Here is a 23,158-nt window from a genome sequence, read left to right on the forward strand (position 1 = left end):
TTTGTTTTCTTAGGTGTGATAATGGTAACGTGTTTATAACAGAGAATATTCTTGTTTTTCCAAGATGCGTACTGCAGTATTTAGAGATGAAGTGTGGGGACTTCCCTGGCGGTCCACTGGTTAGGACTCTGCGCTTCCACTGCAGGGGGCGTGGGTTTGATCCCTGGCAGGGGAACTAAGATCCTGCATGCTGCACAGTGCGGCCAAAAAAAAAAAAAGTAGGGATGAAGTGTCTCTCTGCAACTTACTTGCTGAAGCTGGCAACAAAAAAAGCGAGTGTGTGCATTAAAAAATACAGATATATGGAGGGAGTGAGAGGGAACAGTAAAGCAACAGGGCAAAATATTGACAGTTGGTGAATCCAAAGGTTGTGTGGATGTTCACTGTACAATTTTTTAACTTCACAAAGATAAACTATTTAATTGTCTGTAATTGATCAGCTACAATGGGGACCATGACAGCAACCCACAGGTGAACCATGGCCAGAGCAAGAGGCTCCGACTCATTCTGGAAACAGAGAGCTCCCTGGGGAATCGGCAGTTCAGCCAAAGCCTGAGCTAAGGTAAGACACTGAGAAACCTGGAAATCTTCAGACGGGGTGGGGAGTGGGGAGGCGGAGGTGCTGCCCTCTGTGGCCAGGAAGCCTGGCTGGAGGAGGTGAGGCCAGGCTGGGCTGGCTTTGAGTTAAGGAATGTGGACCTCATCCTGGGGCGTCTGGGGGCCACCTGCACCGCCTTCTGAAAACTGACCCCTCTCTCGGGAAGCGCTCATGATCCCACTCTAGTCACGGGGGCCCCCCTAGCTGAGCCAACCAGAGCCAGACCGGAAAGCAAACAGACGGTCAGTGCCTTTCTGTGGTGAGTCAACTTGAGCCAGGCTTGGAAGCTCAGGTCTGGAGAACAAACCTTTCAGAAAGGGGAGAAATGCCATCCTGGGGTGTGCCTGCCCGTGTCCAGCTGTCCCTGATACTGACCAGGGTTTGTGACCTTCCCCAATCAATAGAAATTGACCAGAGGCCAGACAAGAAATGCAGGCAAGGCTTTATTGGGGCCCCTGCTGCAGCACGGGGGAGAGAGAACAAGTAACAGTTTCCCTTGCTCGCTCCCCCAGGCGGGGGCGAGCTGGTTCCATATATGGGGTGAGGGTAGGGGTATGTCCAGGGGTCGAGCTTAGGTGGTTTGCCCACCCCTTTGGTGGTGCTGTGTGCAGGGGGCATGCTCAGTACCCTGCTTTTGCTTCTGACACCCTGTTTTTGCTCCTGGCTCTTCAGAAGTGGCAGTTGGGTTTTTTTTGGTCTTTTTGTATCTTTTTGTCCATAATTTGCCCCAAGATGATTCCGAGTGGGTCATGGTCACTTGCAACCTGGGTCGTGGCTAACACCCCATGGAGAGGGTTTCAGCAGAGGAGCACCCTGGCCAGAAAGAGTTGGGTGTCGGAGGCTGGGGAGCGGTGTTAATCACTGCTAGTCATAACTAGGAACAACTTACAGTTAAATGAAAATAAAAACATGAGCTTTAAGGGTCACTTAACCAAGGGGTGCAGACCTATGATTCACTTATATCAGGTTCAAGACCAGGCTAAATTCATCTCTGGTGATAGGGTCCAGAACAGCAATAGCTGAGGAGGGGGCGGGAATGGTGGAAACATCTGTCTTCACCTGGACAGCAGTTCCACAGGTGTATGACCTTACAGAACTCAGTTCTGTATGTCAACTCTAAAAAGTGGATCAGGCCAGTGGCCAATGACTCCCAACACAAAAGGTAAACAGTAAAAAAAAGAAAAGAAAAAAGGCTTCAGCAGTCCCTGGGCCCATGAAACACTCCCTTGATCCTGTCTAGAGACTTCTCCCTCCAACCACTGCCCTGACGTCCTTGCTTCTCTCGTAGAACCCGTGGCAGGCAGGATGAATGGTCTCAGGGGCCACCCAAGCTTGAAAGGTTGTTAAGGAGGACAGGGCTGCAGGGGATAGAGCTAAGGGGGCAGGGGTGGCAGCCCCTTGCTGCAGGGAGAGGACACAGGCCACCGAGCCTGGAGCGAGAGAAGGCCAGGAACATGGCAGTGCTGCTGGCAGGGAGCTGCCGAGAAGAAACACTCAGCAAGTATTCCCTCCTCTGCAGTGTTTACAAGGGTGGGATAAAGATTGGTCTAAGCCTTTAAATGGTAGGATTCACCCATGAAGGCATCTGGTCCCAGACTTTTCTGTATTGGGGGAGGTTTCATTATTGATTCAATCTCCTTACTCATAGGTCTGTTCATATTTTCCATTTCTTGTTGGGTCAGTTTTGGTAATTTGTATTTTTAGGAATTAGTCCATTTCATCTAAGTTATCTAATTTGTTGGTGCACCATTGTTCATAGTATTCTCTTATCCTTTTAAGGTAAGGTCAGTAGTAATTTCCCCAAGTTTCATTTCAGATTTTAGTCATTTGTTTCTTTTCCTTTAGTCAATCTAGCTGAAGGTTTGTTCATTCTGTTGCTTTTCAAAGAAACAACTTTTGCTTACCTTGATTCTCTATTGTCTTCCTATTCCCTCTGTTCTAATAGTTATTTCCTTCCTTCTGCAAACTCTGGATTTAGTTTCTTTTTTCTACTGCCTTCAGTCGTAGTTAGGTTAACTGAGTTCTCTTTTTTGCTACTTTTTTTTTTGTAGTATTCATTCATTCATTCATTCATTCGGCTGTGCTGGGTCTTAGTTGCGGCATGCAGAATCTTTAGTTGGGCATGTGAACTCCCAGCCACAGCACGTGGGATCTAGTTCCCTGACCAGGGATGGAACCTGAGCCCCCTGCAACGGGAGTATGGAGTCCTAGCCACTGGACCACCAGGGAAGCCCCTCTTTTTAAATGTAGACGTTTACAGCTATAAATTTCCCTCTTTACCACTGCTTTCATTGCGTTTTAGATTTTGGTGTGTAGTGTTTTATCTTGTAATTATTCATTTGTGATTTCTTCTTTGACCCTCTGACTGTTGAAGAGTGTTCATTTACACATATTTGTGAGTTCTCCTTTCCCTTCTCTTATCTAGCTTCATTCCACTGTGGTCACAGTAGGTAGTTTGTATGATTTCAATCTTTTTAATTTATTGAGGCTTGTTTTGCAGCCTAACGTGTGGTCTCTCCTGGAGAACGTCCCACATACACTTAAAAGGAACGTGTACTCTGCTGTTGTTGGGTGTTCTGTGTGTCTGTCAGGCCTAGTTAGCTTTTTAAGTTGCATATTTGGTACGTATGTAAGGATATACAACACGAAGCATAAGGTGAAAACCCACGAGACCACCTCTCCCCTTGAGGGTCAGAACACCCCTGACACTGTCACTCTCCCGACGCACCCCTGTGCTATTCCCACAGGGAACACTGTGGCCACTGTGTTGACTGCCTTGCCTTCCTTCCTCACTGTCGCACGTGTGCGGATCCCATGAAATGTAGACCTGGCGTCACGCTTTATAAAAACGGCATCACACCGCGTGAACTCCCACACCTTGCTTTCATCCCGCACTGTTTGAAAAGAGGTGGCCACAGTGACGCCGGGGCTGGGGCGCCCCTCAGACCTTTCCCTACCTCTCTGTGGGTGGAGTCCAAGCAGCCCACCTCCCGATCTCTCCACCCCACCCAGCACCCAGCACGTCACAGGCCCAGGGTGCAAAGCTGCCCCACACAGTGGGACAGCGCTCCCAGCTGTGCCCAATATCCCCCGGAAAGGAGCCCCCCCCCCACCCCCTGGGGGTGGGCTCTGCCGGGTCTGGGCTTCTGGGCAAACCCCGGGGCCTGCCTCTTTGCTCCCTGCGGCACTGGGGGCGCTGTTCCTCCCTCAGCCAGAAAAGCCAGAAGCAAGGCTGCAGAGGGACAGGAAGGCCCACAGCTGGGGTTCCAAAACGTCAGCAGGCAACGTGCAGCCCGCCCACACCGGACGCTCCCCCCGCGGCAGGTGTCCGCGGGCGCCCTCCCTCCTCCCCCACGGGATGCATAAGCCTTTTCTGCTGGACAGGAAGGCCCTCGGGGCGGCTCGGGGCAGCTAGCACACAGGCGAAGGCACTCGGTCCCGGCCCCTCCTGAGGCCTCTGGCCCCATAGCTGGCTCCCTGCCTGAGGCAAGCCCACGCAGTGACGCGGTGGCAGATGCGTCTCCCAGCCCCGGTGACACTTCACCAAACAGCTCTGCTGCCAAAGCCAACTTGGGAAATTCCAGGGACAAGGAAATTTACCCGGGGTTGCGAACAGCTGGGCCTTGGCTTGGAGCACGGAGCCCCACCCGGGCACCGGACGCAGGTGGAGCAGGAAGGAGGGACTCGCCAGGTCCACCACGAGGGAGTCCTTTAATAGAGACGGGCAGACAGGGGACACAGCTCGGCCCTGCACAGCTCCTCCTCCCCCACCTGGCGTGGCCCCAGGGTGGACATGGGAGAGGTGTGGTTTTAAAAAACACAGCGAGACCAATTCTTCACTTTCACAGAGAAGGGGAACTCGGGGGAGCCGCCTGCTGAAGACTCTGTACGGGGAGCCAAGCCCGAGCCCCGCCTCCAGCAGGAGGGAGCTTGCTGCTGCCCGCCCCTCCCCGCCTGCACCGGGCAAGGGCAGGAGCCCCCGGCTGCACGGAGGCCCAGCCACCCTACATCTGTCAGCGTTTCTACGCTACGTACACTGTTGTGCTGTAGAGGCCCCACCCCCAGCGTCAGCCTGAAGCCTCGGGCAGGAGGAGGGACCCCCCACCCCCAGCCCCTGCCACAGGAGGCTGGGCGAGACGGGGCCCCGGGACAGAGCAGCCCCCGTCCTCGCCGGCCCAGGGCCAAGGGGTCATTGAAGTAAAAAGGTCAACGCTGGACAAGATGCAGGCCGGTGAGAGCAGGCAGGGGTCAGGGGGCCTGGGGCGAGGCTGAGGGGCCAGGGCGGCAGGTGTGCATCAACCAGGCAGGGCTGGACAAGCATGGGTGGGGTGCGGATGGGGCCAGGGCAGGGACAAGGGCGGGGCTGGGGATCTCATCAAAAACAGTTCTGCAGCTGCAAACTGGGCCAGCGAGCACCACCGCCCAGGGGTCCCCTCCCAGCCAGTGCAGGGCTGCCTCCAGCCTCCAGGGCCAGGCGTCGGGGCGCGTCCCGGCTCCAGGTGTACGTGTGGGGAGGGCCGCTGGTGTCAGGGGTGGCCGGGCTGGAGAGGAGGGTGTGTGACATCTGTGGGCATGTCCCCGTCGGCCAGGTGGTCGACAGGATCAGTTGTTCTCGAAGAGAGAGAGCAGGTCGTCATTGCTGTTGGTGGGGAGGTCGGGTGGGCCCAGGTAGGACAGCAGCTCGTCAGGGTTAGTCAGTTCTGGGAGCAGCTGAGGACAAAGCAAACCCGCCAGCTTTGGGCCTGGGTCCCCAGCCGGGGCCCCAGGCCCAGCAGGGATGCGGAGCACCCCTCACCCCGACACAGGCTGGCACTGGAGCCCCTCAGCCTGCTCTGCACAGGGGCTCTTCCAGCAAAAGACTGCTCTGGGAACAGGAATCACTTGTGACAAGCTGTCCAAGGACAACATGGGACACCCAGGACGTGAGGGGTCCCTAACGTGAACAGGGCGAATGCAGAAGGTGGGATCCCACTCCCTGGGATTTTCTGCTTTGCGCTGTGCTTTCCACATTTTTTCACGTTGAACTTTGTATTCATTTATCATGGTCAAGGGACAGTTACCTGTCTTTCATGCACTGATTCTGGCTCACATACCACCTGTGAGTCAGACAGGTCAAATCAGACCCTAAGGCCAGGGTCACCAGCTACAAGCCAAGTCTTCTCAGGGACTCTGCCCATGCCACGGTGGCACCCAGGTCCCCAGGGCCAGGTGTCTGGACACAATCACCCCACGGCTACTCTGGATACCTCACACTCGTCAACAAAAGCGCTGACATCACCCGACCAGCTCTCCCTGCGTCTGGAAGTCACGGTGGTATCACTGTCCTCCCTTCTATGAAGCGTGTGGACCCTGGGATGACAGATAAGCCACACCCCAGCCCCGGCTCCAAGTGCTCCCCAGCACGGGGCCCAGTACTCACGTCCAGGGCCGGTTCCGGGGCCTCCCCTGCCCCAGACACGGGGGGCCCCATCATGCCTGTGGCAGCACTGAAGGCCAGCTCACCGATGGGACCCGAATTCACCGGGCCCAGGGGCTGCCGGGATGCCGGGGGAGGGTTTGGATGGTGCAGCTGGGGCCCTGGGGGGCCTCCAAGGTTGGGGGCGTGCAGCCCCGGAGGCCCAGGGTTATGCGCCGGGTCCAGGTGACCCGCTGGTGCCATCTGAAGGAGGAGAGAAGAACCTAGTAAAATGGCCCAGGGGCTCTCTGGGTGGACAGCTCCTCAGCCCCCCGACTTGGCACTGACCTGGCCTGCGAGGCAGGGGGCAGATTTCTCCGGTGTCAGGAGGCTACTGGGAATGTCGGATTGATAGGAGACAGGGGGTGGCCCCGGGGTGAACTCAGTAAGGGTCGGCGTGGTGGGCGGGAAGGAGTCGGGGAACGTCCCGGGTCCCAGGAAGCTGGAACCTGAGAGAGGAGAGCCAGGTCCAGGTGAGGGCAGGGGGCTCATGCCGGTAGAGCACGGAAACAGGCCAGCCACAGCGTGGGCAGGACTCACTGAGCTCACCCAGATAACGTCTGACTTTATGGAAGTTGCTATTCGGCAAAGGGCATTTCTTCTCATTGCTGCTGGGGGAACTGGCTGATGACACTGCCAGGAGGCTGCGAGGGGACAGGAACGGGACCCACCACACCCAGACACTCCAACACGCGTGGTCGGACGGGGCCGGTCCGTGGAAGTGTGCCAGCACAGACCTTTGCTCCAGACTACTGGGGAGGTGCGTGCAGCTGCAGCCGCAAGCCCTGCTGCCCATCCCCGCCGGCTGGGCCGAGGCTGCGCCTATGCCACCAAGTCCCCAACCAGGCCCCCAGGCTCGTGGCCCCCGGAGTGACACGTCCACAGGCGGTAGACTGGTGGGAGAGGACAGATCATTTGCCCAGGGCCATCTGCTTCTAGGGCGAGTCCCCTCTACTCACCCTGGCTGGGGTAATCGCCGGCAGCCGGGGCTGAGGGGGGCTGGAGGGGGGCGAAGGGCGCGGCCCCAGGGCCCAGGGCAGCGATCATCTCCATCACGCTGGGCATGAGCACGTGGGCGGGGCTCACGGTGCGGCAGCGCTTCAGCACCGGCCCGTCCGGCTCCTCCTTGACGTGCACGTCAGGCTTCACAGGCACTGGCTTCCAGCTGCACGTGGGGTCGATGGTGATCTCCTCGTAGTCAGAGCTGGGCGGGGACACGCGGGGCTGGTCACCACCTGTCCTGCTGCCTCTCCTGGCCCCGGGCCATTTTTAGGCAGACCTCCCACTCAAATGCTCGTGGCCCCCCAGCACGTTCCACGTGCTTGTGGGGTCGGATGTGGATTCCATCCACGGCCTGGAGTCGAGCCCGCTCCATGCTGGATCAGCATGGGGTGCCTCCCCACCCGTCCCAGGGCTGCCCCCTGCTGACCAAAGACGCCGGGGCTGCAGGAAGGAGACTCACTTCTGAATGTAAATGAGGATGCCCAGCATGTACTGGTCCACCTCCAAGCCCTCCAGCAACGCCGTCTTGCTGTAGAAAACCAAGGGGACACACAGCTCGGAGGGCTGGCCCAACCTCCTCCCGAGCACAGGCCCCGTCACGGCTCAGCCCCCGGTGCGAGGTAACCCTGCGTGACGTCGCTGCCCTGAGCCACTCCGTCCCTCCTGGCCTGTGCTGTGAGCCCCACGCCCGGCTTGTGGAAGGAAACGCCCATTAACAGCCTCAGAGGAAGTGCCACCCGCCCCCCAGAGCCGTGGGGACCGTCTCTGACACACTCACTTGCACACGGGGCACCTCCAGGTCCCTCGCTCACAGTTGAGCTGTAAATAGGACTCCAAGTCGAAGCACTGCAGAGAAAGGGCGAGACAGTTCCTCACACTGGGGCCGGGGCAACCCGGCCATGCTCTGTGGTCTCAGGAACTTGGGGCATATTTACTGCACGTGTGAGAAGGCTCGGCTCCCCGGCTTTCACCACGGCATCGTCCTAACAGATGTAAGAGACGGGACAGCCTACGCAGCCCTCCCTCGGAACGACGTGTGGCCAAAGCAAGAACTGGGCAGCTGTGCTGACAGGGAATGACCTCCAGGACGTGGTGTGGAGGAAAAAATGGCGCAGTGATGTTTACCGCTTATGTAACCAAAAGGTGGGCGGGGGGGGGGGGTGGAGGGTGTGTGTGCACGTACTTGTCTGCACGCAGAGCGTTTCTGCAGAGACAAACCAAGGCGCTGCTCCTGGGGGCAGGGCGGGGAGAGGACAGCGCCCTGCATCCGGGATGCCGTTTAAAATCAGAGCCCCGAGAACGCAGTAAAACGGCTGTTATACTTAGAATAATATTAGAAGAAACAAAAGCCCAGTCTGAGGGGAGAAGGCAGGGGACCCAGGCCACCTGCCCACTGGCCGGCCTGTCCTGTCACCTGCCAGCCGAGGTGCTCAGAGGCCACACCCGCTAAAGACAGTTAAAGGGCAACAGAAGTTCTGGCAAAGCTCTGCAGCGGCCACCTACCTGAATGTGGCGGCAGTCGTGGCCTCGGGCAGGGAGCTGGATCCTGCGGAAGGTGATGGGGCACTTGAGAGACACCTTGATGGCCGTCTGCTCCACCCCGTCCTCTCCGTTGGGCCCAGGGGTGCCAGGGATGGTGCCGCTGCTGAAGTTCCGCTTTACTGACATTGACAGGGGAAAGGAGGACGTGGGTGAGGGCCGCCAAGCGGGAGCCGGCCACTGCTGGCTCAGCACCTCCGAGGGGCGTCCCAGGGCTGACTGCTGCTCCCTGCACGCAGCCCCCGCCCCAGAGGAGGCAGCCTTGTCTGTCATGGGGCCGGCTGCCTAGGGCCAGGGAGAGCAAGGGCCACTCACTCTTGGTGATGCAGTGCTCGGCAGGCAGGAGGCGCTTCTTGAGGAGACCCTGCAGCACCGAGCGGACGGACGGCCGGTGCACCAGCTGCAGCACGAAGAGGTGGGACTGCAACAGGAGGATGCGGTCAGCGGGACGTGGCCCGGGGAGGCGCATCGCAGGCCCGTTCTCCTCTTGTGGCTAATGCACAGGCAGGCCACCTGCTGCCCCTCCCCGGGGAGCCCAGGGGACCAGGCCCACACCTATCTGGAAAGCTCACTGTGTGTCTGCACCAACCACGGCCTCTCCGTCGAAACACAATTATCTGAGAGGCCCCTGAAGGTGCCCTGCCTACAGCATCCACCTTTACCTACGCTGGTCCAAGTGGGAACATCCCAGAACTGCATCGGGGCTGCCCCACCTCTGCCCCCTCCCACCCGGGCTGACCAGTGCTGTGCGGCTAAGTGCACCCCGCCTCTTCTAGTCCTGGATCCGGAGCCTGCTGGAACCTGAATGGCACCTTAACAAAGATCCAGGGTCACCTGGCACTCAGGACCCCGTGAGCTTCCTCCAGGGAAGAGGCAGGCTCAGCTAGTTTCTCTTACATAATTAACACGAGCATCAAATTTAGTTACTGAACCCAACCCGAAAGCAGCGAAGGCATTTTTATTTGAGACCCTTTACTTACAAGGCCCAGGATGGGAAGGAGGAGAGCCAGTGCCTTTTTCTTTAGCCATGACGCCCCAACCCAGCCCCGCGAAGGGCACTCACGCAGCAGCAGGCCGTGACGGTGATCTGGATGGTGTTGCGGCCCGGCTGGCACACGTGCTTCAGGTAGAGGGGCTTGTGGGAGGTCTTGTTGTCACCGCGCTCGATGGTGAGCGGGGTGGCGTTGACGCTGACCTGCACCGAGGCCGGCCAGTTGGTGTTCATCTGCCGGTCCTCGTGGTGGTAGCACTTGAACTGCAGCTCCAGGTCAGGCCTGCACGGGGAGGATGGATGCTGAGAGCGAGGGGGCGGTGCGAGGGGCTGCGAGCTGGGGGCGGGCACCCACTCACCTCAGCATCAGGGTCTTGTAGACGGAGTCACGGAGCTGGAAGGCGTGATTGCTCACGGCCAGGTTGTGCTGCAGGCGGAAGGGCTCCAGGACCACCCCATCCCGCACGGGGAAGGTCAGCCGCAGCTCGTCACAGGGGCCACCGCCTGGAAGCAGGCCATGCCGGTGTGAGCAGCCTGCCCCCGCCCCATCGCGGGGACCGCGGCCCCTCCTCCCCTTCCATGGGGCTGGGGCTTGGGCAGCATCTCCCCTGGGACCCTGGGCTCGGCCTCCACCTCCAACGGGAACAGATCTTGGTGTCCCGCCATTCTGTCCTGCTTCAGTAGGAGCCCCGAGAATGATCCCTGAATCACGACCAGAGAACATGCCCCACCAACCCAAAAAGATGGTGCCTCTGGTGCTTTCAGAGGGGGTAGGAGGCAGAAGAGGTGTGAACGGGCCACCTGCCGTCACCCTAGTGCTCAAGCTAGGGTTTTAGGACCCGCAACTGCTGCTGCAGTGGTCTCCCGGAAAGCAGGAGTTCTTAACCAGGAGTGGGCTTCAGGGGGGCCCTGAAACCATACACAAAACTTTGTGCACGTGGCTGTTTTTCTACAGAGAAGATGGATGCCTCAAATGGATTTGCAAAGAGGTCGTCCATTAATAGAAAATGAAGATGAAGCCCCCCCCTCCGCCGCCCCCACCAAGGTCCCTGCAGGACTCTCTGGAGCTCTGCCCACCTGTCCTGAGAGCAGACCTCACTCACCAGGTGGTGACGGGTGCAAGCTGCTCACGCTGGGCTTGAGGTCGGGCAGGAAGGGAGACTTCACCTCCTGGCTGGTGGACAAGTAGGGGATGCTGCTGCCGGGGGTCACGGGCGGCGTGGGGCTCCCTGGCAGTGGGGAGCTGGGGTAGCCGGGGATGGAACGGGCGGGCTGTGGGGTTGAGCAAACAGTCAAGGTGGAGTGGTGTAGGGGTGGAGTTTGTTCTCGGAGCGCCCAATGGGAACGGTCAGACCAGGAACGGGCAGGGAGTCCACGCTTCCTCCTGCCTGGGCACCCTCTCTCCAGGCACCCACCCCATGAGCCTCCCGCCCGCCTGCCCGCCTGCCCCGCCGCCCATACCCCACTCAGGCTGGGCTGGCTGTAGCTGACGCTCCCCCCGTTGAAGCTGGCACCCTGCCCGCTGAACTGCTCTGCGGGCTGCAGGAGAGAAAACCGCGTGTGCCTGGGACTGCCGCCTGCCCCTGAGCCAGGGCCCTGGACTTGCCCCTAGGAGAGGGCTGGGGACAGGGGGCCCACCACACGCACGGGTGTTGGCTTCTTTCTTCTTTATACACTTTTTGTGTCTTCTAAATAATCTACGGGGAGCACATGCTGATTTCATAATTTTAAGAATGACCACTACAGAAAAAGAGCTGACCCCACGCATCAGAGGGGTTTACGGGGAAGCCACAGAGAGGCCGAAAAGGACACAGGTACACACAACTCTCCGCCCTCCAGCGGGACTCTTATCGCTCGGGCCCCTCCCCTCACGAGCTCCTGGCCCCTCCGGCCCGTCCCCTCACTGGGCTTCTCTGCAGCAAGCAGAGGGGATGGGGACACTCAGGTGGCGTGGGTGCCTGCCTGCTGCTCCCTATGCCGAAGCTCACAGAGGGGTCTTTCATACCTGGACTCCCCTCCTGGGAGCTGCCCTACGCTGATCAGGGCCCCCGGGAAGCTCCTGGTTGCTCGGTCACCCAAGCACACGCGAGCCCACTCCCCAGCCAGCCCCGGCTGCCACAAGGTCCGCCTGTGTCCCGCAGGGCTTGGCGTGGGCCAGCAGGGGCTGCAGAGGCCCGGGAGGAGCGGCCCTACCTTGTAGTGCAGTCCCGCGGGGCTGGGGGTGGACAGGGACGGGCCCGCGCCCTGCTGCAGGGGCAGCCTGTGCCCAGGGTAGGAGGACGGGGCGGGGGGCTGCCCGGGGCCAGGTGCGTACTGGGTGGCGGCGGGCGTGTACTGGCCTCCTGGCAGGTACTGCTGCCCGGGATACACCTGAAGGAGGAAAGAGGCAAAATGGCCAGAAGAGGTATTGGGGAAGCCCGTTCCCGGGGAGGGATGGCGGTACCCACCCTGTCAGGCACAGCCCGTTCTCCCTCCACACAACGGCTCTGAGGGCGCTTGGGGTGGGGGGCCTGGCCACTCACCTCACTGGAGTAGGCTCTCTTGACGCCCTGTCGGGGCAGGGGCTGGGCCTGGGGGGGCCCAGGGTACCCGTGCTGGGGCAGGCGCTGCCCTGCATAGAGGGGCGCCAGGCCCGCTGCCCGGGTGGGGTTCATGCCCATGGGGCTCATGCTGGAGGGGCCCGTCAGCCCTCCCACGCTGGCAGGGTTCATGCCGCTGGGGACACTGGGCCCCCGGGGACCGCCGTGCTGCAGGAACTGGCTGTTAAAAGACTGTCCGGCCCCCATCTGGGAAAAGAAGAGAGGAACCATCCAGGCCTTACCCACCGCTGTGGGCGCCAGCCTTGTGCCCGCCCCCTGCAGGCGGGCTCCCCCCTCGCGCCCCCCGCCCCCACCCGGGTCCTCTCCCCTCAGCTCCCCACTCCTTTCCCGCCTCATCTTCATCGGCCCCGGCACACAGCGTGCGTGTCCCCAAGGCCTCATTCCTGGCTGCCTGACAAGTCCCTGCCTTCTGGACCAACGCACACGGGCCGCACAGGAGGAGCTGCGGGGCCTCACCGCTCCGTACTGGCTCAGCTCCTGGCTCTGCTTCTCCTGGAGGGCGGCCACGGTGGCCGTGGCCGTGGCCGTGGCCGTGGCGGCAGCAGCAGCCACGGCAGCAGCTGCCGCCGCTTGAGTGAAGTCGGTGGAGGGCCGTGCGGCGTGTGAGGGGAGGCCCAGGCTCCCCGGCCCCCCCGGGCCACCCGCATACCTGTAACAGACAGACGGCGCGGCTCAGAAGCACTGCCCTGCCACCTCCCGGGGGGTACACGGCACCCGAGGGGAGCCCCATTCTTTCCCACACCCGCCCCTCGTTAGCTCGGGAGCCGGCAGGAGCAGCAGAGATGCCACGTTCAACACATCAGTGTCACACAGCTCCCAGACGCCCAGCAAGTTAGCAGCGTCGCCCCCAGAGGGCTCCTAGCACGCCTGCCAGGGGAGGGGTCCTGCTTACCCAGTGGTGAAGCCGGGGCCCCCGGGGTAGCCCCCGCGGCCGTACACCCCTTGCTGCACGTAGCCCTTGTTGGCACCGCCCTCACCGAACGCCTGCTGTCCCAGGCACTGTGGGGAGTTCAGGGCAGAGCTGCCGCCTGCCATGCCGGGCATCATGGAGCTGCCGGGGGGGCTCCCTGCGGGGCCCATAGGGTTCCCCAAAACCTACAAGGAAGCAAGAAGCACTAAAGGACACCATCCAACAACTTGCTTCATGCCGTGGTCCTAAAGTGCTGGAAAGGAGAGGCCGGGCAGGTGAGGAGGTGGAGGTGGGGGCAGAGGGGAGGGTGGCCCAATGGGGGGGCAGCTGCTCACAGGTGGGGTGTGGAGGCCAGGTGAAGACAGGAGGAGGAGATCCCACGCCACGTGTGGAAGAACTGGTCTCTGAGGATGTGGGAGACTCAGGAAGCCCTGGCTCCACTTCTCCGAGATCTCAGGGGGGCTCTGGCGCCTCTCGGGGCGGGGCCCAGGTGTGGGCTCACCTGGCTCTGCGCCGCGTTGCCGACTCCCCACACGGTTGTGACCACGGACAGCGATCCTGCTGGCTGAGTGGCACTCTGTTGCCAAGGCACCGCCTCATAAGCGAATGGACCATCACTGCAAGGAGAGGGGCAGGTGGGGAGGCTCGGTCAGGAGGCCGCAGGTGCCTAGAACCCCACCTGGGAAGAAGCGAAGGCTGGGAGCAGAGGGGTCCCGCTCTACCACCCACCCGTGTCCTGGGGCCCGAGAGGGGAGGGCAGCAGGAGACCCCACTCACCCGTGTGGCGCGGGGGGCAGGGCGGGTTTCATGGGGTTCATGGGGTTCATTGGCTTGGGAGCAGCCTAAAGGCCAGGTCTGTGGGTGGCAGGAAGCAGCCCTCACTGGTGCTTACGTGGGACTCAGATGCTCTGGCTGCTAGGACAGGAGGGAAGGAAGTCAGTGGAGATGCCGCCGGGAGATGCCTGTCAGCACCAAGCCCCGTCCTTCCTCTGCTCCAAGCGATGAAGGGTAGGGCAGGTGAGACCGGGACCCGGGGACCTGCTCAGGGGGCTCAGGGCAGCCCGGCATTGGCCCTACCCGCATTGCCCACCCTGGCAGATCTCTGCCCTCCCCAGCCCCAGCCCGGAAGCCAGCACTGACCCTTTCTGGCCGGGCCCTGGCACCTGGAGCCCCCAGAACGGTTCTGGAAGTAGGCTTTCTGATCCCCCAAACTTTCCACGTTCTCCCTCCCCGACACGAAAGCCTGGATACGCATAAAAGCCAGGGGACATCCAGGACCCAGCTGCCAGAATCCCCCGCCTCCACCCCACCAGAGGCCCGGGGGCGGAGGACAAGGCCAGAGGCCGATGGAGGGCCAGCCAGCAGGCGTCACCTGCTCAGGGTCTAGGGCCTGCCCACTATGGGGAGGGGCCTCTGCATGCCGGGTGGTGGGGGGTGGGCCGCAAGGTCAGCTAACCTGCAGCCTGGGGCCGGGCGGGGGGAGCGGGACGCCTGCTGGAACTAGGTGTGGAGCCAGCAGCCCATCCCTGGCTGGCAGCCCCACAGCCCCAGGGCTTCTCCCCAGGGCAGCAGAAGGGCGATGTGCACACAGGGGCAAGGCGGGCAGACTGACCCCCACAGATCGCGGTGACACTCACGGTGAGCTCCCAACAAGGCGGGGACACACACACAGCGCAACGGGCGAAGGGTTGGTGGGCACCCAACGGACATGGCAAGGGGCCAGTGGGGACACAGCAGCCGTGGCCGGGGGACACGCATGGAACCTGTGTGCTTGTGCCGGGATGGGGCACCGCTTCCTCCCACTATGTGGGGCTGGCTCTCTTCCCCTTAGCACCTCCGAAAACGAGCGAGGCAGCGGCCGGCTGCTCCTCCCGGCTGCCAACGCCTTCCGACACCTCCACAAGCAAACCCTTCACCAACCAGGCCTAGGGCCCTTGCTGGCACCGCCAGGGCCACCTCCCACGCACACCTCCACCCAGCCTAACCACAGAGGCACACTGGCTGTGGTTCTCAGGGGGTCTCCGGGGAGGCCCGTCTGCCTTCTTCGGGTCGAGGTTCCATCCTAGAGCACCACTGCCTTTTAGGGGCGGCAAGGCCTCACGCACACAGACACACCACCTGGGCAAGCTAACTTCTGATGGCTCAATCCCGCCGCCTCAGCACTCACAGTGCCCCCCACCCACCCCCAAGGCTCGCATTCCTGAGTGCTGACCAGGACCTCACGATCAGGGCAGCCCAAGCGAGGCAGGATTACATCATCCCGTCCTCTGCAAATACACTCCTGAAGGCGGCACGCTGGGGACGAGTCCCTGACCAGGGCCCCAGCGCAGGTGAGGGATACAGTGGGGGCTGTGACTTGGGCCCAAGGCCTCCCACAGAGCACTGGGGTGAGTGGTTCCCAGAATCGCAGCAGAGCCAGGGCTGGGAGGGAAGGTGACGGACCGGTCAGACAAGAGGAGGAGTGAGGCAGCTGGCGTGCCTGCCCACCTCACGCCTGGCCCTGCTCTCCTTCCTGACGCCCCTCCCAGAGGAGTCGGGCCCCAGACCACATGCCAACCAGGAAGCAAAGGCCAAAAAAGCAGGAGGCCGGTGGCTCCAGAAGGCTCAGGGGCCCCTGGACTCAGCCCTCGGAGCCAGAATCACCCAGCCAGGCAAGGGAAGGCTGGCTGTCCCCAGTGAGGACAACCACCAGGATGGTGACACTGCAGTGGGAGGTTGGGGGCGGGGGGCGCTGCCAACAGCCGGAAACGCCCCCTAAACCTGCTGAGTGGGGCCTGGAGCAACACGCAGCGTTTTCAGGACTTAGAATATAGGTGGGCTACTCTAGACTGTGGTATTGGCAGAACGACAGACACATAGGTCAATGGGACAAACTAGAGAACCCAAGACAGACCCAGACAAGAGTTTCTGACAAAGGTGCAAAAAATATGCACTGGGGGAAGGACAGCATTTTCAACGAATGTGCTGGAGCTACTGGACATTCACAAGCAAAAGACAAAAACAAAACAAAACAAAAAACCCCTAAACTTCACATCTTATACAGAAACTAACTCGAAGTGGGTCACAGATTTAAATGTACAGCACAAAACCGTAAGAACTTTCTTAGATTTGACACCAAAAGCATGATCCATAAAAGGAAAAACTGAAAACTTTTGTTCTGTGAAAGACCCTGCTAAGAGGATGAAAAGACAAGCTGTAGACTGGAAGAAATATCTGCAAGCCACATATCTGACAAAAGACTAGTATCTAGAGTATATAAAGTATTCTCAAAACACGAAAGTTTAAAAAAATTAGAAAATAGGCAAAAGACACAAAAAGACATTTCACCAAAGAAGAAATACAGATGGCAAATAAGCACATGAAAAGATGTTCAACATCACTGGCCATCAGAGAAATGCAAATTAAAACCACATTGAGGTATCACTACACACCTATCACCATGGCTAAAATAAGAAATAATGATACCACCAAATAAATGCTGGCTAGGAGAAACTGGATCTCTCGTGCATGGCTGGTGGGAATATAAAATGGTACAACCACTCTGAAAAACGATTCGGTAGTTTCTTATAAAACTAAGCATGCAGCTACTATACAACCCAGCAGCTGCACTCCTGAACATGTATCTCAGAGAAGTGTAAACTTATGTTCACACAAAAATCTGTACGTGAATGTTTCCAGCAGCTTTATTCCTAAATAGCCAAAGAATGGAAACCCAGATGTCCCTCAGCGGTGAAGAGTTAACCAACTGTGAGCCTGGAGGCATAAAAAGGAAGAGCTACTGATACAGGCACCAACCTGCAGGAATCTCTAGAGAATCATGCTGTGTGGAAAAAGCCAGTCCCCAAAGGTTACACACTGTATGATTCCCTTCATATAACATCCTTGAAATGACGAAATTATAGAAATGGAGAGCACACTGGTGGTTGCCAGGGGTTAAACGTGGGGAGAAGGGAAGCGAGTGGGAATATAAGAAGGTGGGGATGGAAATACATGTATCTCAACTGTATTGATGGAGTTAGTACCCTCCTGTGATATTGTGCTACAGTTCTGCAAGATGTTACCACTAGGGAAAGCCAGTAAAGGATACAGAGCTCTCTGTGTTATTTCTTATTATAAATCTATAATTCTCTCAAAATAAAAATTTATTTAATGTACAACCATGACCAGCTCTCTCTCCCCACAGAGATGCCCAGGGCAATCCTTTCCCAAAGCTGGTTGGATTGGCCAGGCCCACTCTGCTGTCCCGGAAGCAAAGGACAGGGAAGAGCAGGAGGGAGACGGGAAGACAGGCCCCCTGGCCTGGGTCAGAGCCTCAGGGCAGGTGGTGCACGCCCGAATCTGGGACTGCTCAGCCCCACTCTGAGTTCGCAGCGTGGGGTGCGGCCTAAGACGTGCATTTCTAACAAGTCTGCAGGTGCTGCCGCTGCTGGTACTGGGACCACAGTCTGAGAGCCCTGGGGAGCTGGTGAGGAGGGGGACAGGGCAGGTGCAGGGCGGGGGCCCCCGTGGAGGGTGCTGGCCTGGGGCCCAGGGCAGCTTCCTACATCACGTGACTCTGGGGAATTCCACCCCCACGACTTCTCTGCTGTGGACGAGACCACAGACATTTCCAGTTCCCCCTGAGCTTTCTGTGCGGGGGCAGTGACTTCCTGACTTCCTGCCAAGCTCCTGAACCAAGTCTGGTCTCCTCCCTGAGAAGCCCCAAACTCTCCAGGTCAGGGACCCCGTGACCCTCTGCTCCTGACAAAGGGAGAGGCATGCTGTGAGCGCAGACCCTCCTCCCACCTCCTGGCCTCAGAGGCAGAGGTAAGAAAGAGCTTGGGTGTGTGTGCTTCCTGCCAGCTGGGGGCTCTCCCTGTACACGGACACTCGCTGGAAGCCAGGACCTGGGCAGAACATCCTGGCTTGAGGTCAGTCTAGAAGGCCACAGGGTTTTCTGGGGGTCAGATTACATCTTCCTCCCGAAAAAGAGCTACAGACAGCTCACTACCCAGACCCTTCTTCCCCAGGACCTCACAGCGCCTGCACCGCAGTCTCCAAAGGCAGACATTAACATGGGTCCGCCCTCTTCTACCTCCGCTCCATTACCCCGGCCTAGTCACCCAGGAGCAGCAGGCCCCGCGACACACCACCCGACCCCAGGAGGGCAGGGACTCGCTGCCTCCCCCCACAGCGGGGGGTCCCAGCCAGAGGAACACCGGACACGCTCAGAGAACGGAGAATGACAGCTCGAGCATCACAGGACACAAAGGGGGGGGCTCACATGCTCCAGTGGCTGAAAGTCCTGCCCCTCTACTTGGGAGGCCACACACTGACTGGCGTAAGTGTTAAGAGTTCATCCAGGGGCTTCCCTGGTGGCGCAGTGGTTGAGAATCCGCCTGCCAACGCAGGGGACATGGGTCGAGCCCTGGTCCGGGAAGATCCCACATGCCGCGGAGCAACGAAGCCCGTGCGCCACAACTACTGAGCCCGTGTGCTGCAACTACTGAAGCCGGCGCGCCTAGAGCCCGTGCTCCACAGCAAGAGAAGCCACCGCAATGAGAAGCCCACGTACTGCAATGAAGAGTAGCCCCCGCTCGCTGCAACTAGAGAAAGCCCGCACGCAGCAACGAAGACCCAACACAGCCAAAATAAATAAATTAAATAAATAAATTTTAAAAAAAAAGAGTTCATCCAAAATGCCCAGGAATGAGCATTTCTGAATGGCCCAGGTGTGGGTCATTTCAGAGAACAGTTGAAGGGTTGCACTCTTCCGGGCCTCAGTTTACAATGTGTAAAATAGGTACGTGGTGGTCACTCTAGGACTAGGAAAAGGGAGAACACGTGACCACCTTTAAGTCATCAGCCCCGGCTCCCATCCTGGACCCAAGCGCTAGTGGACACTCCATGGGGAGGCCTGGCTGCCCCTGGCGACCAATCCAATGAGCAGAAATCCTCCCCAGGCATACCCTACCAGTCTTTCACGAGTGGCTCTGAATCTGTCATTCATCATCTCACCTTTCTCTTCCCAGCCACGAACCACCCTCTGGGTGTGACAAGTCCCCAAGGCCAGTACTCACTGGGTGAGGCTGAGATTCCTTCACTTATCCTGTTACCTCTCTCAAGCTTCTTCAAGGGAAGCTCTCTGGTTCTAGTATGACAGGATTTGGTGGGTGAGTCTGTGTTCGCCCTATCAACTGTCTTACAGATCGAGTCACATGTCCTGTGTATTTCCCTGTGAAATCTTCTGAGATAATATTATAGGAATGACTTAAAGACATCACTATGGATAATCTGCAACTAACGGGAAGAGAGTATGGGGAGCAGGCTGTAGGGGAGCAGGTCAGGGTGGAAAGGGGAGCAGGTCGGGGGGAGGTGGGGAAGGTCCGGAGGAGCAGGGCAGGGGTAGCAGGGTAGCAGGGTAGCGGGGTGGGGGGGGACAGGGCAGCGGGGAACAGATGCGGGAGGCTAGGGCAAGACACGCCGGGGGGCAGGACACCCTCCCGCCTGAGCTTCAATATGTCCTGTTGGGAACAGGGTATCTCCACCAAAAGCACGGCTGGGGGCTGGAAGGTCAGGGTCGCCAGCCCCAGAGCATATCTCCGCGGACCTTACATCCGCGTGCCGGCGGCGCGCACGGCCCGGAGGGGCCCAAAAGGTGAGCCTTCAGGCCACAGCGTGGAGAAGAGGCAGCGGGACCAGCTTGGGCGAGGGCCCGGGTCAGCCTCCTGCCTCAGACCCCTCGGGCGCTCGGCCGGATTCCGGCCAGCCCCAACAAAGGCTCAGGTGAAGGGTCGCCTCGGCGCGCACGGGGCCAGTCGGCCCAGGACCACGACGCACGCGCGGCAGGTGCGGCAGGTGGGCGGCAAGGCCGGCTCCAGCCCCGCCGGGGCCCCGCCGGGGCCCCGCCGGGGCCCCGCCGAGGCGCTGCAGAGCCGGGCCCGGGGACGCCGCACCTGCCGCCGCCCGCACCTGCCGCACCTGCCGCCCCCGCCGCCCGCACCTGCCCGCCCGGTCCGCTCACCTCCAAGCGGCCCGGCCCGGCCCCTCGCCGCCGCGGCACCCGGTCCGCGCCGCTCCATGCGCTCAGCCCGCCCTCAGCGCCGCCCGCCGCCCCGGGGCCGCCACCGTCCGCGCCATCTCGCCGCCGCCCGCTCCGAGGGCACAATGGAGCCGCCGCGCTGCTCATGCATATGCATGACGCCGCGCGCCGGCCCCGCCCCCAGGCCAGAGCAGTGGAGCCCCGAGCCGGCGCTCAGAAGCGAGTGGCCGCGGGCCTGCGCAGGCCAGGGCGGCGGGCCGGGCGGCGGGCCGGGCGGGGGCGGGGCGGGGGCGGGGCGGAGAGGGAGGGCGGGTTGGGGGCGACCTGCGCTCCCCGCCCTCTTCACACCTTTCCAAACGCGGCGTCTGCAGAGTCACCCGCGCTTCCTCTTCGTTCTCCGCCGGGGCGGGGCGGAGGAGGCGGGCCCAGGAAGAGGGCGGGCCCAGGAGGAGGGGTGGGACGGGGCGGGGCCTAGAAGAGGGCGGGGCCTGCGGAGGTGACCCGGTGTCAACCGGCCACTTCTGGGAGGGGTCTTGTAAGGAAAACCACACGGAACCAAACAAGTCACTTTCCTCGCTGTTCTTCCCTCTTCCCAGAGGGCGGCCCTGTTGAAGCATTCTAAAAGTCACTCGAGTTCTAGCCAGATGAAGCAACCTCTGATCAGTTGGCATCTTCATATGCTATTAGCAGCCTTTATTTGCAACTATTTTCTACCCTTCCTTTAGGAAGACCACATTCTCCCGATTACCCACAATTTTTTTATTGTGGTAAAATACAATATCAAAGTTTACCATCTTAACCAGTTGTAAGTGTACAGTGGCATTAAGCACATTTCCCACTGTTGTGTATCCATCACCACCATCCATCTCCATAGCTTTTTCATCTCCTAAAACTGACACTCTGTACTCATCAAACAATAATTCCTCATCCCCTTCCCACCCACAATTTTACTTTCTGTCTCTGAATTTGACTACTCTAGGGACCCGATAGAAGTGGAATCATACAGTATTTGTTTGTGACTGGCTTATGTCCTGAAGTTTCATCCATGTTGCAGCTGGCATAATTTCCTTCCTTTTTAAGGTTGAATAATATTTCATTGTGTGTGTATACCACATTTTGTTTATCCATTCCTCTATCAATGGATGCCTCACAATTAACTTTTTTTAAAATTTTTATTCATTTGGCTGCGCCGCGTCTTAGTTGTGGCATATGGCATCTTTGTTGTGCCGTGCGGGAACTTTAGTTGTGGCATGTGGGATCTAGTTCCCTGACCAGAAATCCAACCCGGCCTCCTGCATTGGGAGTGCAGAGCCTTAGTTACTGAACCACCAGGGAAGTCCCACAATTAACTTTTTTTTTTTAAAACAATTCTTCAGTTTTATTTATTTATTTATTTAATTTGGCTGCATTGGGTCTTTGTTGCTGAGCGGGAGCTTTCTCTAGTTCCGGCCAGCGGGGGCTCCTCTTGTTGCGGAGCACGGGCTCTAGGCACGTGGGCTTCAGTAGTTGTGGTATGCGGGCTCCGTAATTGTGGCTTGTCCCACAATTAACTTTTAATATTGCTGAAATTTCTTCCCTCAAGGCTATCTGAACCCTGTGCTCTGTATCCTTTGAGAACCATTACTTCATTGAACAAATATGGCCGGCCTGCTGTGTGCCAGTCACTGGTCTGTCCTCTGAATGCCCCAGTGACCACGTTTGAAAGTCCTCTCTGGCCCCACTAGAAGGGACAAAGAGAAGGAAATGACTCACCAGGTAACAATGTTTCCATCAGGGCAAGGGTTAGGAAGAAAAATAAAGCAAGACCGGAGGATGGGAATGCTGGGAAATGGGAGGGGGGAATTCTCTAGAGAGCTGGCCCAGAGAAGAGACAGCGTGAAGGGGGAGGCAGGCCCCATGGAACCTGACCCTCTTCTGCCTCCAAGAGGCTGTGAGTTTGGGGGAGTTGCAGGCAGGTTCCTGGAAGAGGCCAGAAGTGGCCACACCAGGGTGCTGCATTTGAACTCTGCAGGCAGCTCCGTTACCTCCTCCCAGTGCCACTGGGAGATGCTGTTTGGTGCCCACTCCCATCTTTGATTATGTGGATTGTTAGAAGAGTCTCTCTTAGGGGACTTCGCTGGAGGTCCAGTGGTTAAGACTCCGCTCTTCTGGGACGTCCCTGTGGCGCAGTGGTTAGAATCTGCCTGACAACACAGGGGACATGGATTCGATCCCTGGGCCGGGAAGATCCGCGGAGCAACTAACCCCGTGTGCCACAACTACTGAGCCCACGTGCCACAACGACTGAAGCCCGCACACCTAGAGCCCATGCTCCGCAACAAGAGAAGCCACTGCAATGAGAAGCCCATGCACCGCAACGAAGAGTAGCCCCTGCTGGCCGCAACTAGAGAAAGCCTGCATGTAGCAATGAAGACCCAACGCAGCCAAAAATAAATAATAAATAAATAAATAAATATTAAAGACTCTGCTCTTCCACTGCAGGGGCCGCAGGTTCAATCCCTGGTCAGGGAACTAAGATCCTGAAAGCCATGCAGCCAAAAAAAAAAAGTCTCCCTTATTTACTGGAAAAAATCTGCCTCCCTAAAATCTCCCTTCTACAACTGTATAAAATGAGAATCCTCATTTTGGTATTTGACAGTTCTTCAGGTATTAGAAGAAACTTACTCCCTTGGAATCTGCTGTTGGAAGACAAACACGCCCAGTTCTTTAAGTGTTAACAGCCACAGGATTTCCAGACCCCATTCGGATTGGCCACTCTCCTTCAAATGCACGACAGTTAGACAGTATCCTTTTAAAAGTGACACTGAGGGACTTCCCCCGTGGTCCAGTGGTAAAGAATCCACCTTCTAGTGCAGGGGACGCAGGTTGGAACCCTGGTCGGGGAACTAAGATCCCACGTGCCATGGGGCAACTAAGCCGGCGCGCCACAACTACTGAGCCCAAGCACTCTGGAGCCCGCCCGTTACAACTAGAGAGAGAAAAACCCACATGCCACAAGTAGAGAGAAGCCCACACACCACAACGAAGAGCCCACATGCTACA

At 58.9% G+C, this 23,158-nt stretch overlaps 1 protein-coding gene across 9 annotated transcripts; it reads right to left on the minus strand.

Annotated features, from left to right (window-relative positions):
- Nucleotides 1-4,290: 4,290 nt before the first annotated feature.
- Nucleotides 4,291-20,483, minus strand: ZMIZ2 (zinc finger MIZ-type containing 2). Of its 9 annotated transcripts, none has more exons than XM_082400213.1 (19): nt 20,465-20,483; nt 13,873-14,007; nt 13,598-13,712; nt 13,078-13,280; nt 12,609-12,834; nt 12,108-12,371; nt 11,779-11,955; nt 11,047-11,124; nt 10,689-10,857; nt 9,945-10,089; nt 9,658-9,868; nt 8,910-9,015; nt 8,559-8,716; nt 7,834-7,901; nt 7,516-7,584; nt 7,013-7,257; nt 6,342-6,502; nt 6,018-6,257; nt 4,291-5,308 (listed from the first exon to the last, which is right to left on the minus strand). In XM_082400213.1, the coding sequence occupies exons 2-19, from the start codon at nt 13,920-13,922 to the stop codon at nt 5,201-5,203; spliced, it is 2,793 nt and encodes a 930-aa protein (XP_082256339.1). In that variant the 5' UTR covers nt 13,923-14,007; nt 20,465-20,483; the 3' UTR covers nt 4,291-5,200. The 9 variants fall into 9 exon arrangements, with proteins under 9 accessions (XP_082256339.1, XP_082256343.1, XP_082256338.1 ...); XM_082400217.1 differs by lacking the exon at nt 20,465-20,483 and adding an exon at nt 20,099-20,267 and having other exon boundaries at nt 6,101-6,257; XM_082400212.1 differs by lacking the exon at nt 20,465-20,483 and adding an exon at nt 20,099-20,264 and having other exon boundaries at nt 13,873-14,010.
- Between the last annotated feature and the right edge of the window lie 2,675 nt (nt 20,484-23,158).

Source organism: Balaenoptera borealis (genome assembly GCF_965194805.1).
Source record: "Balaenoptera borealis genome assembly, chromosome: 7".
Lineage (NCBI taxonomy): Eukaryota > Metazoa > Chordata > Mammalia > Artiodactyla > Balaenopteridae > Balaenoptera > Balaenoptera borealis.